A 17,858-nucleotide genomic window follows, 5' to 3' on the forward strand; every position below is an offset into this window, starting at 1 on the left:
TCAGACTTGTTGAGTAAAATTATGCAGAAGAAAGTGCTTTTTTATGCTGATTACGAACCCGCATTTCAGAATTGCGTACAAGTATGTCTGGAAAACTACTAGAATAAACTCTCTCAAACTGCACAATTTAATACAGTTCAGGATAACCTTTTTTCAAATCTTTGATTTCATGGTTTGCAACGTAGAGATATGAGTCAGAGCAGGAAAAAGGTTCAAACCTGCAGGACAAGACGCGTCTCTCTGCGCCTGTTTGGAGGGATGTAGTCAAACCTGGCAACCCAACTAGCAGGGGCAACCTCCCTCCTCAGCACTGAGCGCAGTGTACCTACAGGAGGATTTTACGAGAAAAAGCCGGGTTTTCGCGGTCCTGGCGAACAGTGAACGCGTCGGGTGGTTTGTCCAGAGGCGAAACGCGCCGTTTGCGTAAGTCGCAACACTTGTCAGTCATGATTCACTGAAGTTTATCAGTGTTCTAGTTAGCGTTAAGTTGGCTAGCAGCGCTGCTAGCCGCCTAGCTCGTCGGCTAGCGCGTGCCCTGACGCTCCGTGGACGCAGATGCGTCACGATGTTTGTTGTTTTTGAATGCAGCCGAGGGACTCGCCGTGTTTTGCCATTAAACAGCAGCGGCGACAGCGAAACGGTCTAAGGTCGGGCGAGCGGCGAGTGACTCCACGGAGCAGAAACGCATCAAAGTGAGCACCGAGAGAGAGGAGAGGAGAGGAGAAGGGGGGCGGCTGTTCGTTACGATAGCATGACACGCTGCCGTCGGGGTTGAGCTAGCGAAAAAATGGTAAACACCACACGACATGATGGGGAAAAGGCCTGCATCGGGGAGTTCAGTGACAGAAGTGGCAGTTCTCCAGGCAAGCGGTGTCATTTTCCCCCTGTTATTTAAGATGGCTGTGTGGCCAGGAGCTGGTGGATGTGGTTTGTTGGCGTCGGTACGGGGGTGGAGTGGCGTCAACTATCGTCAGATTGGTTATTTCAGCAATGCGTCTGGACGGCGTCCACATCGATTACGTGCTCTGTCTATAAAATTATATCTCTTAATAGCAAAGGGTGTTTACAAGGGAGGCACTGGCCGAGTTTCATCTTGTGATTGTGTGTGATCTCAGGCGGATCCTTCCCCATAACGTGACACAAGCTGGACAAGTTAACTTGTTCCACATTGTTTACACAATTGATCCTTTCCCCCAAGCCGTGGACTTTTTATAGCTTATTGTATGAATCTGAGCAATGAAAGGAGACAGTATTGTCTGTGCAGTGAAAATGGTCATGCAATTGCTGACAAAAAAAACCTTAAATAATCCACATTAATCTAGACATCAGTGTCCAGCACTTCATCAGTCGATAAATGAGAGTTTGATGTTACAGCTTTCATTTTATGGTAAATGTGCATCTGCTTGTGTTTGTATTGAAAGTTAGTGGATCCTGTCCCTGTAAAGAATCGCTCCGAGTTGGATAATTAACCCAGAAAAGGATCGAAGTAATGAAAATCAGATTAATGTGTCACAGACTCCAGCCTTTAGAGCACATGATGATAAAGTTGTTCATCAAGTCGACTTAGTTTTTTTTTTTTTTTGCATGTTTTCTGATCTGAGCAAAGTTTGGTATTTGATATGTACTCTTGAAGAAAAAGATATCAGCAGACCCTTCAATCTCTAGAGTACTAAACATTAAATTTAATCAGATAATTGCAGAAATTGAGGTCGTCAATTGTCTCACAACCCCCCCCCCCCAATTTTCCTTTGTGTTTATCTTTGCTGATGGATGATTTGATGAAACATACCTCAGATGTTTTCTCTAAATTCCACCACACTGACATCCCCCGCCACCAGGGACAAAAATACATTGGATAGTGTTTATATGAACATTCCTGGCAGCCACGGGTCCTTCCCATGTTCTTGTTTTAGGCTGTCGGACATATTTCTGTGTCTTTCCTGCCAGCAGCTGATGAAAAAGGATCAAATCATCAGGAAGTTAAAGACCCAGCATTCCTTCCAGGAATGCGTATGGCCCACTGCCTTTCACAGTGGAATTCTTAATGAAAATCATCTTATCATGAAGAAGGACAGAGTTCCAGCCATTTTGATCAAACCTTGAAAATAACGATTTAGTTTGACATTTGATCCGCAAGACGTGAATTGGGTGGACTCGTGGTTAATCATCTATTGGAGCTCAGAGTTTCTGTTGTAATTTAGCTGAGTATCTATAAATCTGACTAAGTTATGTCCATTTTTGTTTTTAGCTCTGGATCTCTAACATTGGCTAAGTTACAGCCAGTTTTGTGTTTCCTAAGGCCAGTTGGTTGTAGCGATCATCTTGAATTGGGTGGACTCAAAGTTGACCAGTTGTAGATGCGTATCCAGTGGTTGTTTCCTGAGATTTTCATTAAAATCCGTCTAGTCATTTATGAGATATCGCACAAATGAACACGCACTCTGACACAGGCAAAGGCATAGTTGCCCCTTTTTGCTTGTGGTGGAAGGCAATTAAAAACAGTTGAAGTTTGGACAGATGAAGCCACAGTTCAGTGCACAAGCTGTTGCATGTTTAGAGAAGCAGCAGCCCAGAGAACGTCCATGTAAATCTGGTGGCTTTAGCTCAGAAGGCTTTGTCTGTGTTGTAGTCGAATGTCAGATAAGTGCACCGGCAAAGTTTATTGTTCATGCATATGATGTCACAAAGCTTTTTTTTTTTTGCTCAGGTGAAAGAAAGGAGAAGGAAGATCCGCGGCTCCAGTATGAAGCAGAGCAGTACATATTGCAGATTTGTGGCTCAGCTGACCAGTTCATAAAAGCATCTCAGTGTCCCAACACTCATGACCATATGGTGCTCTGGTGGAAGCAGAATGCTGATTCGCTGCGTGCTATTTCTCCATTTGAGGAAATATTGCTTTATAATGAGTCCTGGACTCAGTGGGACGGGCGGCATTGGCACAGAGAGGCGGAGGCTCCTGGTGATAGCAGAGGAAGTCTTGTCCTTTGCTCGGTGTGAGCTTTGTGCTCACCATGTTCAGTTATTCAAAAGGAAAAATAAACAGAAAGAGGTGTTTACAGTGCTCTAGTGATGCCGACACAAGCACTGGTTGCAGAGAAGCCTGAGCAACCTTGAGGATGGCATTCTTGTGATCCTTTCATAACTAGCAAGGCCTTGTTGGATTTAAAAAAAAAAAAAAAGAAGCATAAAGGATTTAATTGTTTTCTTCTTTTTTTAGGGCATACAGAACATGCAACATGCTGGCTTGTTTGACGTGAACGGCTCGAAGAAGACTTTAAAGGCTGCTGTGTTGGTCAACGGCTTGAACCCACAGTAGGAGAAGAAATGGGGAACACTGCGACCAAGTTCCGTAAGGCTCTCATCAACGGAGATGAGATGCTGGCCTGCCAGCTCTACGAGAGCAACCCGCAGTTCAAGGAGGCTCTGGATCCCAACTCTACATATGGAGAGTCCTACCAGCACAACACTCCGCTGCACTACGCTGCCCGGCACGCCATGATGCGCCTACTCAGGTCAGGAAAGAGCCCCGGTGAAAGCCAGCGATGTGAAAAAGTTATCTCGTGTAATTAACACATTCAGACCCTTTTTTTTCCCCCCATATGATGTGGTCAGAGAGGAGAAGGAGGATTCATGGGTCAGGGGTTAATCATCAGTGCTGTAGTTTTGTGTCAGGTTTCTTTGGGTAGCTGTAATATTTATGAGCAGTCTTATAATACAATAATGGGGTATTATTATCAGAACATTTTTTTATTTTATGTTTTATCTCTATACGTCTTGTTCCCATCTGTCCCTCCTCAGAGCCATCTGTTCTCAGGAATGTGACATGCTGGGTTGAAATAGAAAGGGATTCCAAGAGCTTCTCATCTTACAAGTTAACAACTTCGCTCGTGTTTTGTCTCCATCTCACTAAGGCGCTATTTAAAAAAAAAAAAAAAAATTCTCTGCGCTGTCTGACATTACTTCCTGATTAAATTTCTTGGGTTTGGTTTGGAAACTTGATGGCAGATAGAGGAATGGTGTTATGTATGTAAACTGAACGGACTGGTATATTTGTGATTATGTTGTAATCCACAGAAACCTTGAAATTCTGACACTCAGGCTTAGTTGAAAAATATTCCAATCGAGGCACTTTGTGCATTTCACTGTGGGTATTCCTTGCATATACAGTAGATTTAAAATAAAAGTGTTTGAAGTATCTGATGTTTAATTTGCATCACAATACTCAATTAAAGGCCTAATGTCCTTGAGGGAAGGTGACTAAGGTCACCTTATAAAAAGAAGAGACAATTATCAATGTTTTGGTCAAACCTTATAAATGACATTATGAATGATCTCATGTGATATTGCAACACATCACAAGATTAGCAGTCAGAACACGTGTTGGGGATGACTCTTAGCTACTTCCACACCAAATTCTAGCTCAATATCTGTATATTTGACTAAGTTATCTTCATTTATCTGTTTTACTAAGGTTGATTAGCTGTGGCAGCCATCTTAAATAGGGTTGACTTCAAAGGTTAATTGGTTGTAGAAGCACAGCCAATGATTACTTTCTGAGAGTTTCATTAAAATTTATCCAGTGGTTTATGAGATATTTTACTGACAGAGAGTTTATGTCAGTAGTTAGAGGCAAAGTTTTAAAAACAGATCTTGTTCAATCAGTTAGCTTTCAGAGTATAAATTGGGGACGACTCTCAGCTACTACCACACCAAATTTTAGCTCCATATATTGTTTTGAATTAGATTGACTACAAAAGTTAGTCAGTTGGGGGGTCCATTAATTGATCATTTTTTGGAAGTTTCATTAAAATTCGACCAGTGGTTCATGTGATATTTTGCTAACGCAACAAACAAACACAGACACGGGCAAAAATCTTCTAGTGTTACGTCTTCTGCAGCAGGTGTTAATTAGACTAAAGCTTTATCAGCTGCCTCAGAAAATGTGGGTATTTTGTCATTATTTTCTCCCTTTTTTTATATGAAAATTATCATGCAAATTGCATTGTTTTAGATAAAAAAATATATCATCGTTTTGGCTAACAGACATAAGTTATACGAAAAGAACAATCTAGACTGAAAATTGTAAATGTTTGAGTTGACTCATTCACTACCACTAAACTAAGAATAAAGTTTGTGTACCGGCTTTATTTTATAAGCCCAAAAGCCATAAATGACTTATTATTCATGTTCAGTTCTTTTATTTTTCCCCAGGTCATTTCTTCTAATCAAAGACGGCAATCCCAACAAGCGTAACGTGCATGACGAGACCTCTCTGCACCTTCTCTGCATGGGGCCTCAGATCCTGACCTCTGAGGGGGCGCTGCAGCCACGGATCTCACGGCCGTATGAAGACGAACAGCGTCGGGCCGACTGCCTGCAAATCATCCTATCATGGAAGGGAGCGAAGTTGGACCACGGAGAGTACGAGACGGCTGATGTGGACGCCATTGACAAAAAGAAAAATACCTGCCTACACTACGCTGCTGCCTCGGGCATGAAGACCTGTGTTGAGGTGAGGAGTCATTGTTCTGTAGGTAATGTTTTTGTAACATGTTCCTAAGTAGACACAGATCAGAGGTTTTAAATGTGGAACATGGAGAGCCTCACAAAGACAAATATTTGAGTAGAAAAAATAAAGAAGTCAGATTAACTTTCATATTAACACAAATGATTCAACTTGTCCTTTTGTATCATTTAAACGTGTAATTTCTTGCATGTGGCCTTGTGTTAAATAGTAGATGTAGTGATGTTTGGTAACAAACAATTACTTACATCTTTATTAATCCCTGGGTCATGTTGCAACACAAAGACAGGTTAAATAATTAAAAACTGACTCTAGTTTCTACCTTTAAGACCTGAGCCTATTATAAACATTATAGCTCGTGCTGTCATTATAAATAATAAACTGAAAGGGAAAAACAACCGCCTACTGTAATAATAATGATAATGTCCTTTGGTGCACAATATGCATTATTACATTTATCAGATGAATTCAGCTATGGCTTCAAAGCTGATTGTTAATCAAACTGCAATGTACTTTCTCATTCATTAAAATAATATATAAATATAAAAGTTTAATATGATTGAATATTATTTCAGTCTATCGTCTACTAAAAGTCATCTGATGAGATATGCACAGATTATCTCTAACACTGAAGTCATCCACTTGAATCAGTTTGTTCTGTGGTCCCATGACAGCTGGGACAGGGGTGGAGGAGTGTGAAAGTGGTTGTTGAAGCTGCACTGACAGAAACAGCGAAACGGATCATCTTTAAGATCATCTCACTGGGCTGCCACTGTTGCTGACGAGTTGTCAAATGGCATTTGCAAGGGAGTCTCCAAAGTGTCTTGAAGTGTTTGCAGCAGGGGCTCTCAGTTTCTTTGCTTGAGGCACAGAGGCGCGCAGTCCTGACACTTGAGTTTTGAACATGTTGGGGGGGGGGGATTTATGCGATAAATCTTTGTCTCAAAATAGTCACAGAGTCATTGGGGAGTCATGGGCGTCTGCAGCCGTCGCCAGAACTGGATTTTGACAGCTGGACAGAAGCTCTCCTCTGACAGAAAACATCTGAGGCAAACATCCAGGTCTAAAAAACTGCACCGACGGTCACTTGGTCGCAAACACTCTGAAAACTTGCCTATTTTCTTATGAATTTCTTGAATTGCTATCTAGTCTCCAACAGTCTTAGCCTAGTGAGATACTGGCTTTATTGAAATCCTCGGCAGCTCTGCACCTTTCAGCCCCATCGGCTCCAAAACCTTTAGACTTTCGACCCACAACATCAAAATCTCAGACTCGTGACCCCAAGCATTGCAGGTTGAAGTATATCAACATGGCTAATATCTCATTTAATAAAGATTCATTCTGAAACATACATTATTTTGATTTTCTTACACTTTTTTTTTTTTTTTTTTTAAATTGAGCTTAATTTCTGAGAAGTCAGTGTGATAAAATGATAAACACAACAATATATCAGGATTTGAGGAAACTATTACAGAGGCCTTATTAGTGTTTGGGTGCATGCACAGATATGAGGTCAATGTCTGCTTTTTCTTTGCAGTTTTTCAAAAATTAAAAGCAGTGTTTTTAAGGAAATGTTTTTTGTGTAATCAGAAAGATTGTGGCCTTGTTTTCAACATTAGCTGTACTGCTTCTTGTAAAGCTGACCGTGAAGGAACAAATTGATTCATTAATGTGAAGAAAAAAAAAAAAAAAAGGAAAATGATTTTCCAACACAACAAATTCATCGGAAATTCTTAGAGGTGAAAACTGAAAAACCAAATGTTTTATATGAGTTATTCAAGTCCCTCCACCCCCACCCTCTTTAGGCATTTGGGGGAAAAAAGATGCAACAATATTTATAAAAGAATTTCTAAGAAAGCTGTTATTTTCCACTGCCTCCAGTTTCTAGAGCTGCAACTTCCTTGTAGTGTCCAGAAGTACAAAGTATTCAAAGTAAAGAAGCCTTAAACACAGCTCCCACTGAGCAGAAGCAAAAAAAGATTCTGCCAAGAAGTACAAGAAGGCCGAGTTTTTAAAGATTTTATGGGCAAATGAAATGAGAGTGACTCTTGATGGAGCAGATGGATGAACCTGCAGTGGGATCACTAATGGACACAGGGCATCAGTTAAAGTTGGACCCCAGCTGGGTGGAAGATGGCTGCTGTCATTAAGGAGGAGCTGGTTGGTCTTTTTCAGGTTGAAAATGGACTAAAAATGAACTCCCAAACCCACTGCGGCTTTCTGGAGAACGCTGTCCTCGAGCGGTTGCACAGGAGGGACAGGAAGCGTGCGCCTCTCAAGAGGGCCACAAAGCCTTGACTCGTTCCTCGTCCTGCCTCCCCAGGAGCCAGTGACCGACAGCGGTGTGCAAGTTCACACTTTCAAAGGAACTAGCTCAAAGTTTATAGTTTTTGAATGGTGTTCATGTTTCACCGTTTCAAAAGTCTGAAGTAAATTCACAGCCCACAACGTGAACTAGTTCTTCTTCATTTGTTAGTATGTCATAGTACCATTAAACAACTTGGTAAATTCTGATAGATGACATCATAACACAAGAATGCTCAACTTGGAGGCTAAATGACAACAGCTGAGGGCTGGGTTAAAAACTAGTGAGAAAGGAAAAAGTAATGTGCTAGGGTTTGCATATATTTGCATCGCTGTTTTTGCTTATCTTAGCAGTACCTTAAGTCTTAATTCCCAATCAAGCTGCTCCCACTCTCATAATTTTCTCCTTTTTATTTGTAAGAAAGCGAAAGAAAAACAGCCCATTAAGAATGTTTTTAATTGCATGTGCTTTCTAAGCACAACAAGGTTTATTTTTAATAAAACCAAAACTCCTGATGCACATTATTCTGAGCTGTTATTTCAGCTATACCTAACATGTATGATGGCCAGTAAAAAAAAGGTAGAGATTTCACAATGTCTCAGAGGTTTTTCGTACACTTCTGTCCTCCTGCAGGACTCACAGAACCTGATATGCAGGTACATTTAATCAGTTTTAATTGTTATAGCTTCAGTTCTTAGTTATGGAAGTTTTTAAAACAAGATGTGCAGTTATCAATGGGCCGGGACACTCAGATACAGCACCAGCCTGACTGCTCTGTGCACACAGCAGACAACCTGTACTCGATGAGAAAATGTTAAATTTATTTTCTGCAAGAAATAAAGCTTTATCCTGCAAGTTCCAGTTTGTAGCAGCCGTTCATTGTTGAAGACAGTAACATTTATATTGTTGCTGTTTTGAGCTACATCATCAAGTTCATCCGGTTAAAAAAAACCCAATCTCATTAAGTAAAAAATAAACAAAAACAGAATGTTACTCATGAACGTGCTCGTATGAACATATTTGTGTACAACACAGATGAGGAAGTGGAGAACAAATAATGGTTTGGCTCCCTGAACCTGAATTTAATCCAACACGAAGCTTGTGGGTCACGAGATCCATCTGGAGTGAAGATATTGCACCTTTCTGCTCAGCATGTTATAAGCTGTGGCTGCTGCTTCAGAGAAACATAGATATGAGCATCAAAAAAACGAACAGACTGTTAAGCCTGTGGTATTTACTGAAAGTCCATTCATTAGCATTTCTAAAAGATGCGATGGTATTAGTAAATTAATTTGTTCTGCCTAAAATAAAACAAGCAAAGTTGGGAAGGATACTTTTTGTGATATATTTCTTAATTATTTGCATTATTCTTAAAAAAAAGGGGGGGATGAATAGTGTTTTTCACTTGTAATGTATTCATGACTACCAGGATTGAATTTGTTCAGCAAATAAATTAACCTGATAAATGCAAATCGTCTGTTTGTGCTCACAGATTCGTTAAAGCTTTGCTCCGGCTGCAGAGTTTGTTTTGGTGTAAATTTGCAACTGTTGGTTGTAATGATCAAGGTGCAGCTCTAAATTAGCTTTGGAGACGTGTGGCTGGTAATCCTACATGTTGGCCTTGTTACAAATGTGTTTGTTGGACTTTGCCTCTCAGCCTGTAAAAATTAGTTATTTGGAAAAGGTGTTTTTTAATTTTTTTTGTCTGTATTTTAGACTTTAACGACTCCCGCGTGTTAATATGTGCTAAAATATGCAATAATAAGTTTAAATGATTAACTGAAGTTTGAGGCTTTTTGTTATTGGCATTAATGTGGCTTTTCAAATGAGGTTAAACCCCTGATTTGCAAACAAACACTAATTTGTGAGTTGTTTTTTTTTTCCTGCTTTTCTGTGAAGTTGCATTTCATTGTTTTTATATTCTCAAATTTCAGCCCTAAATAATTTTGACTGCAGCTTATGTCCCAGTGCTCCAAGCCAAACCTTTGTCTTGCTCTTCCTTGTTTAGTTGCTGGTGCAGAAAGAAGCGGACCTGTTTGCAGAAAATGAAAACCGCGAGACTCCATGTGACTGTGCAGAAAAGCAGCACCACAAGGATCTGGCCCTACGCCTGGAGTCGCAGATGGTCTTCTCTCTGGCCCCTGAGGCCGAGGGTATAGAAGCAGAATATGCAGCTCTCGACCGAAGAGAGGTACAGAATAAGATCGTAAGAGGCAGTGAGTGTAATCCCTTCAGTTTTACACCCCTCTGGTGTGACTTACATCAGTACAACCAAAGGTTAGTCTAGTTTCGTCAGCATCTGACAAAGATTTTCCCTTTTTGTCTAACAATCACTTTGTTTTGGCTGTTGATGTTTTATAAACATGTATTTCTTATTAAGCTAACACATAACTTCATCTAATTAAAGCAACACAGGTAGAGTCACTTTTAGTGGCGTGAAACTAAACTTATGAAGGTGTAAAAGAATCAAAAGCCCTTCACAAATAATTTATGCTTTTTGTACCCTTTAAGATCAAGGCACTCATTTAGTAAAAACTAATTATTAGTTCATTGTTGAACAGTTTGCTTGAACCGTTGTTGTTTTCCTTATGAAGAAGTTTTGGCCTGACATAATCACAGACAGAAACACAAATTAGTCACACAAAACAGACTGTTACAGGCCACATGACTGATCTGCATCGGGATTTTATTAGTTCATACTGTGTGGCTAAGTCATGCCTGTTCTGCTTCTCTTTTCTCCCTTTCCCTAAATGTTTTTTTGTCTTACCTGCATTTCTTCACGTCTCCGTTTTCTCCTTATTTCAACCTTTTGTCAGTTCTTTGTTCCGTTTTATCTGTTCTCCGCCCATTATTTTACTTTAATCTATCCTCTCATTTTTCTCCAGTTACTCGGTTCTTGTCAGTAACTTTTGTCCTCTCTCGTATCTGACCTCTTTTCTCCAGATGTACGAGGGCCTGCGGCCTCAGGATCTGCGCAGGCTGAAGGACATGCTGATAGTGGAGACGGCTGATATGCTGCAAGCTCCTCTTTTCACCGCTGAAGCTCTGCTACGTGCCCATGGTACTCTGAAACACACTCACACACTGACACAGATCTAAAGGAGCCGTCTTTATATTAGCGCTGGAAGCTTAGTGTTGTAAACAGATATCCTGTTTTTCATGAAGAAAATAATTGGATTGTAATGAAATACATTTATTACTCTTGAAAAAATCTACCAAACACTTGGCTTTTTATTAAATCAATTAAGTACTGATTGATTCCTTTAGTAACAATAACAATAAAAGTATTTTCCAGAATTTTCCACCAGTTTCTGAAAAGCTGGACCCTATTTGTAAACATTTGAAACATCTCTATGTCTACAACAACATCTACAACATTTTAGTACAATGTCAGTTTGATGAAGACTCTGTTTCTTCATAATTAACTTTTCCTTAATGGATTTGCAAGCCTCCTGTTTCTACTGCTGACACCATCTTTTAATATTATTTAATGCAATGCAGAATCAGCTGATTGAAAAGGAGCAACCTGTCCACTTTCTGAGGCAGAAAAGGAACCCAAACCACAACCTTTTCAGCACCTTCACAGTTTGTAATAAGTTCCCCGGTTTCTGTGGCATCAAATGTTTTTAATGTTACTGTGCCACACTATTTACTGTTGTTTTGATCTTTTTTAGATGGCACATTTCTTATGTAGTTTAAAGTCAAACTATAAAAATCATTTGTTGGGAGTTCATATCTTTCTGACTGTGGATAGGTGACACCATCAGGTCGAAGAGTCGCCTGCAGATCCAGTTGTTCAAATCAAATTGTCTCAAACTTCTTTGTGAATCACACAAAACACTCTTTGTGTAAATTGACTGAAAGGTGCCTGTCCTAAACAAGTGGACAGTTCCAGTGTCTTTGTGGATTTTTGACAAAGATAAATAATTTATTTCAAATTATTTGACAGGATTTTAAATCCCTCACCAGACTGATGGATGTCCACACCTTTTGTCCTGAAGTTCTTAGAGATCTTGGCCTTATAATACCCCACACCACCCTAGGGATCAGCAAAACCAAATGTCATATGTTTAAAAAGTCACCACTTCCTGAGAGGGATATAATAACACTGATGATTTTAACTCCAATGATTTTAATTCAGTTAAAATTTTTAAATGGGTACATACTATTTTCAAGAGCATAGATACTGTTTGTTCAGTTTTCAATACATGCAGTCAGTGTTGTACAAGCCTAAATGTGCAACCTCTGATTTTATTTCATTTCATTTTATATTAATTTAATGATTTCCTAACAAATGACTTGTCCTTATTAAGTTCAACATACTTCACTTAAAAAAAAATGTTGTGTAAACATCATGCTTTCTGAATGTAAAACTTGCATGGAACTCCTGTTCTTGTATTACTTTCTTTGTAGACATAAAAAAGCAAATATTACAAAACTTATGTGTATAATAATAATATTTTTTTACTGTGTTGCAGTTTATAGGTTTACATTACAATATCAGGGTGAAAAAAATCAACACTTACTGTTTATTTCAAGCCTTTTTATTACATGACATTGATGTTAACTTGAGCAGTGTACATCAAAATGCATATATAACATAACTTTCTAGGAATATATTTGCCAGTAAAGATGTGTAGCTTTTTCTCCTTTTAATTACAAGTAAATTAATCTGTAAATGATTTTCTAACCTGATTGTTTACAGATTGTTTATATTTCATTTGCAGCCTTAAGACACAACCTTAACACAGAGCCTTTTAAAAACTTTAGTTTGGAACATGGTTTGATTGCATTAATTCAGCCTGGCTTAAATGCAGTAGCTGTTTATCGATCGGTGTGAGCTACAGACAGGACATGTTGTCTGTTGGGGCTTAGAGGAAAGAAAGCTGTTCTTTATTTACTCACCTTCATCAGGGGAATGTTAGCTGTCTGTTGGAAAAGGATGAAACATTTTAGGAATGTTTATAACGTCCAGGCGAAGGGCTAAAGGCTTGCGTATCATTTAGATCTTGCAAAAACTTTAACAACCCCCGACCCCCACCCCACCTTAATCTTCCTCATTTTTCGATCATTATTCTTGCTGCCTGTCAGCTGAACTGCCTGCTTGTCTGTCCTCTGTACTTCTAACAATTAGAATTTCCTAAATGTGAAATAAAACTTTTTAATTTCAGACTCATTTTAATGGCTCAAGGCATGGAGATAATGTTATACTCATTGATTAGTTTTAATTGAATGGAAATGGGGGGAATTGTTGCGACATTCATTATCTAAACGAGGCCATTTAGAGTCTGAGGCATTTGATTGCTGGTGAAGCATGTCTCCAGGCTGATAATGGCCTAATTGCCGTTGACCGGGTCATGTTCCTTATTTTAAAAGGGGAGAATATTTAGACTTAGACACAGTCCACAAGTCATTCACAATTTATGCTGAAAGGCTCTCGGATGTGTTCCTGTGAGAATGAAGAGCTATTCTAAAAGAGAAAACCAGGTGGCAGCAGGTCTTTGTTGTTGGCTGTTTAAGAGACCCAGCAGTGTTTCTGTTCGAGGGATGTTTTGTGGACTTTTAACTTCAGGTTTGTACTAAACAGGGTGGACTGGAAGAGAGTTTTTTTTTTTAATTGTAGCTTTTCTGAATTAAATAGGAACCATTTGGAACAATTCTTAGTCTGTTCGAACTAAATGCTCTGTGTTTTTTCATTCATTTCACCTTTTTAATCATCTTTGTAACCAAAAAAAAAACTTTTCCATCAGATTGGGACAGAGAGAAGCTCTTAGAGGCCTGGATGAGCAATGCGGAGGAATGCTGCCAACGCTCAGGGGTGCAGATGCCGAACCCACCTCCAAGTGGCTGCAACGCGTGGGACACGTTGCCGTCACCCCGGACACCTCGCACCACCCGGTCCTCAATCACCTCCCCAGACCAAATCAGTCTCATGCCTGCTGACGACGAGTCTTCTCTGGTGAGGAAACGGCTGCTGTTCTTCCATCTCTTTGGTTGATGTACTGATCCGTTTGGGTGTGTGTTCACCACACACTGATAGAAAACCACTGCGGTCAGAATAGAGTTTTTATGGAGGCTTTCAAGGCCTCGATTTCTACATGGTGATCAGTTTAAATAAAAAAAAAAGAGCAAGTCTGGCAGATATCTGACCTCTATTAAAAGTAAGGAGGTCACTGAATCTTGGTTCTTGATGAGGAGAGCAGACCTGCCAACTTGTGAACGTTTTGGGTATCTGGCAGACATTTTGACTTCAAAGTACAGTGATAAAACTGTAATCAAACAACCACACGGACACACTGTGAGGTTGAGTAATTGTGCGGTGCTGGAGTGTACACTAACAAAGAAGAATTGGGCCGATAACAGCGCTGGACTCATTCCCCACACTTTCACCCACTTGTGGAAAAACTAATATACAGCTTGGATGTGCAGGATGACCCACTAATTCAGCTCTCTTCATCTTGATATGTCCACTGTTCTCTCTCCCCCCCGCCCCCCTCTCGCCTGGACAAACTCTTCTTCAGTGGTTAATGGAGAGGAAAACTGAACTTGTTATGAAGGCATTTTGAGCAACTTGTTCATCATTTTTAAGATGAGAAAAATGGCCATGTGTTGCAGATTAATAATAGCTATTGCAGTCAAAATAAGAAGAGCCGATGGTAGTGTCCCTGCTGCCCCACATACTTGAGAAAAACAGATAAATCAGAGTGGTATAAAAGAAGCAGTGCTGCTGAAGTTTGTGTGTGAATAGGTGAAGACGAAGCACATTATAATACTTGAATAAGGTCAAAAAGCTCTATATAAGTGTATAACCTTTTGTTATTTACATCTTTACTATATGCCAGTACTGCAGAATTTACAGGAGTGGAGACATCTCCTTGGAAACTGGTAATTTTTTGAGCCTAAAACTTTCCAGTTCAGGAGAAAACCAGTTTTAGATTGTAAAACATAAATAAATATGTGCATATAGCACAAGGTGAAATAATCTGTAATTTTCTCTTTTACACTGTATTATTTCATAAATGTTATTATATTTCAGCATTATTTGACTTTCAGTCTTTAGTAGCATGTCAGTGGTCTGACCCACAAACCTAAAACAAGTAAGACTTCCTGTTTCTCTAATTCTGCCAAGAGAACAAGAAGTTTGTTGATTTTCATGAATCATGCTTTAGAAATACAAGTAAGAAATATGTTCCTAGAATTGTGCAAAAATCAGTTTTTTCCGCTGACCCGTAACTGAAACCATTAAAAAACAAAAAAATAATTTAACTTCATCTGTCGTTCTCTGTGTCAAACACATATAAATCATTATTTAGATCACGAAGATGTGTCATCTCAGTTTTATCCTACATAAAACGGATGAGGTATGCATCTGTAAACATTTGACTGATATTGTATATTATCTGAGTGGATAGTCACTATATCTAGGAACATTTTGTGTGAAGTAAAGTATTGCTGGTGTATCATTGGTTTTATGTGAAATTAACATATATAGCAATTTATTTATTTCCCCTTTGTTGTGGCTTTAAAAAGGCCAGACTACACTTTGCTAATCGCCCCGCTGCACTTGAGGGCGTTTTAAAGCTTCCAGTTGATTTTTATCATGTTCTGCTCTTTCACAGATCAATAGCGGCATTGTTGAAGAACACTGCCTTCTCTTTGTCTTTTGAGTAGGTCACTCTTCCAGCGTAACAAGGCCCGTGTGTTTGCCCCTGTTTGTTTGCGGCTCATGTTTCTGTGGGTGTGAGAAAACAAATCTGCTCCCAGATAAGTCATCAGGGAACCACATGGTTATGAAGAGGTTGTAATCTTGGCAGAGTCACTTTTCATAAATCGTGCGCCGTTAACTGTGTGGAATCACACCCACCGACGTGTCTACTTATTCAGGGCTCAACTTTCCCATCCATTATTGTCCGCTGGATATTACAATCAGGCCACCCATCGGAATATTTGGAGACGTTTGTCCCGGTCAGCATATTCTGAAACTGTGGAATTTCAGACAAAAGCCCCATTGATGGGAGTGAATTTTATTATATTCAACTTTTTTTAAAGAGTTGTATGCTGAGACTTCTTAAAACGTTTAAACTTTAGTAATTAAAACCAGGTTTAATTATTTAGTCTTGCATAGTTTTTAACCTCATTGAATATATATTTTTGTCTTCTAGTGTGGAATCTGCTTGTCTTCCATCTCCTTCTTTGAAGAACCTGTTGACATGTCTTGTGGCCATGAGTTTTGCAGAGCATGCTGGGAGGGGTGAGTAATTCATATTTTCCCTCAAACAAAAACACCTGGATTTGATCAAAAACTGGGCCTCCTTTTGTTGTTTGGGTCAAGGTTGACATGAACAAATAAATGCCAGCAGGAAATAAAGTCTAGGCAGGGAAGAGTGGGGAAAAAATGGACAAAAAAAATGTAATCTTGTCATTAAAATCTGAATACCAGAGAAAAATAAATGTACACTTATTTAATTACAATAAATTCAGTCAAACTATTATTGTGTTGTTTGTTTTTTTAGCATGTCGATCTGTATTTGAAATTGTGCAGTAAAACCTTCAGATGTAGATGGAAATAGTTCATGGCCTCTGTGCTACTGTGTTTCTCCAACATTTTGTACACCGTGTGCTCTCCGTTCCTGACATTAACCACAGACGTTACTCTGAGCTGAAAAGATTTGAAGCCATAATTGAACTCACCTGTGACATTTATTGTGATTCCAATAAAAACAAGTCAAAATTCAGTTGACTTGTTTATAAATACACACGTGGGGAATGAGAAAAGTGTTTCCCCATTTTAGAGTTCCTTGTGAGGCATCGTATTATCACACTGAAGGAAAATATGAGAAGTCATACGCATAATATTGAAAATGGGGGAAATAAAAACAAAAGCCTGCCTTAAATACCTAACACCTTAAGCTGCTGAAGTAAATGCAAACTCTAGTTTTTATCAGAGAAAATGTGGTGTTTTGCTGTGGCTTGTTGACTGTATCCAATGTAGGGTTTTCTACTCACATTATCTTGCTAAGGATTTTTATGATATACCTTTAACTTATATCTGCAATAAATCTTTTTTAAAGGTTTTTAAATCTAAAAATTCAAGAGGGGGAGGCCCATAACATTTTCTGTCCAGCCTACGATTGTTACCAACTAGTGCCAGTGGAAGTCATAGAGAGTGTGGTCTCCAGAGAGATGGACAGGCGCTACCTCCAGTTTGACATTAAGGTAAATCTGATTTGTGTTTGTAAGCATTTCTCTTAGTTTATTAGCCACTGAAATGATGAAAAACAGTTGGTCATTGAAGTGTGAGCCCTCTGGCCCAAAATATTCTCATCATTGTCGCCATCATTAAATTATTAGCAGCTTAGCGGCGCATGATGTTCGGACTGCTGTCTGGTTGAAATCATCCTTGTTTCTTCTCTTTACAGGCGTTTGTGGAAAACAACTCTGCAATTCGCTGGTGTCCTGAGGCGGGATGTGAGAGAGCGGTACGGCTGAACACTCAGGGCCCCGGGACCTCCACTGTCGACCCTCTGAGCTTCCCTCTGCTTCGGGCCCCCGCTGTAGACTGTGGGAAAGGCCACCTCTTCTGCTGGTCAGTAATCAGGGTTTTACATCGCAGCACTCATTCTGGAAAAAAAAAAAAAAAAAGAATTTTGTTTGTGTGGCATTCCTTTTTTGTCAAAATTTCTAATTCGTAGATGCATCCCTGTAATTGTATAAAAAGCAAAAGTTGAGTGAGCTTGATCTGCCTTTTTCCTAATCTTATATCTGTAAACTCTGGATTAAAATAACATTTTCTGAGGTGTTATTTTTTCTAAACAGTAGAAGGCAAGTCAAATTGAATATTCTGGGTGTGAGTACTGTGACTGTGTGCCAGTCTGGGAGGATGTACAAAAGCATTCATTGTCCTCCACCTTCTGTTCTCTGTATTCATGATTTTTCACACAGCCCCTGCAGTTCCCTTCCCACCCAGTGTTATAACCTCCATCTCACCACGATTAATCCTACCTAATTACAATGATGGTACCTCGGTGC

The 17,858-nt window shown here is 39.4% G+C and overlaps 1 protein-coding gene across 2 annotated transcripts in view; it reads left to right on the forward strand.

Moving 5' to 3' along the window:
* The first annotated feature begins 266 nt into the window (after positions 1–266).
* LOC108232276 (ankyrin repeat and IBR domain-containing protein 1) overlaps positions 267–17,858 on the forward strand; it is a 40,956-nt gene continuing 23,364 nt past the window's right edge. Inside the window, exons 1-9 of one of the 2 annotated variants that reach the window (XM_017409923.3) lie at positions 267–423; positions 3,218–3,512; positions 5,212–5,512; positions 9,838–10,020; positions 10,773–10,890; positions 13,580–13,788; positions 15,992–16,080; positions 16,901–17,045; positions 17,249–17,415. In XM_017409923.3, the coding sequence (XP_017265412.1) occupies positions 3,325–3,512; positions 5,212–5,512; positions 9,838–10,020; positions 10,773–10,890; positions 13,580–13,788; positions 15,992–16,080; positions 16,901–17,045; positions 17,249–17,415 (1,400 nt within the window). In that variant the 5' untranslated portion in view covers positions 267–423; positions 3,218–3,324. Of the gene's footprint in view, positions 424–506; positions 693–3,217; positions 3,513–5,211; positions 5,513–9,837; positions 10,021–10,772; positions 10,891–13,579; positions 13,789–15,991; positions 16,081–16,900; positions 17,046–17,248; positions 17,416–17,858 lie in introns of those variants that run through there. The other variant, XM_037980584.1, reaches the window with a different exon arrangement.

This window comes from Kryptolebias marmoratus, linkage group LG16 (genome assembly GCF_001649575.2).
Source record: "Kryptolebias marmoratus isolate JLee-2015 linkage group LG16, ASM164957v2, whole genome shotgun sequence".
Lineage (NCBI taxonomy): Eukaryota > Metazoa > Chordata > Actinopteri > Cyprinodontiformes > Rivulidae > Kryptolebias > Kryptolebias marmoratus.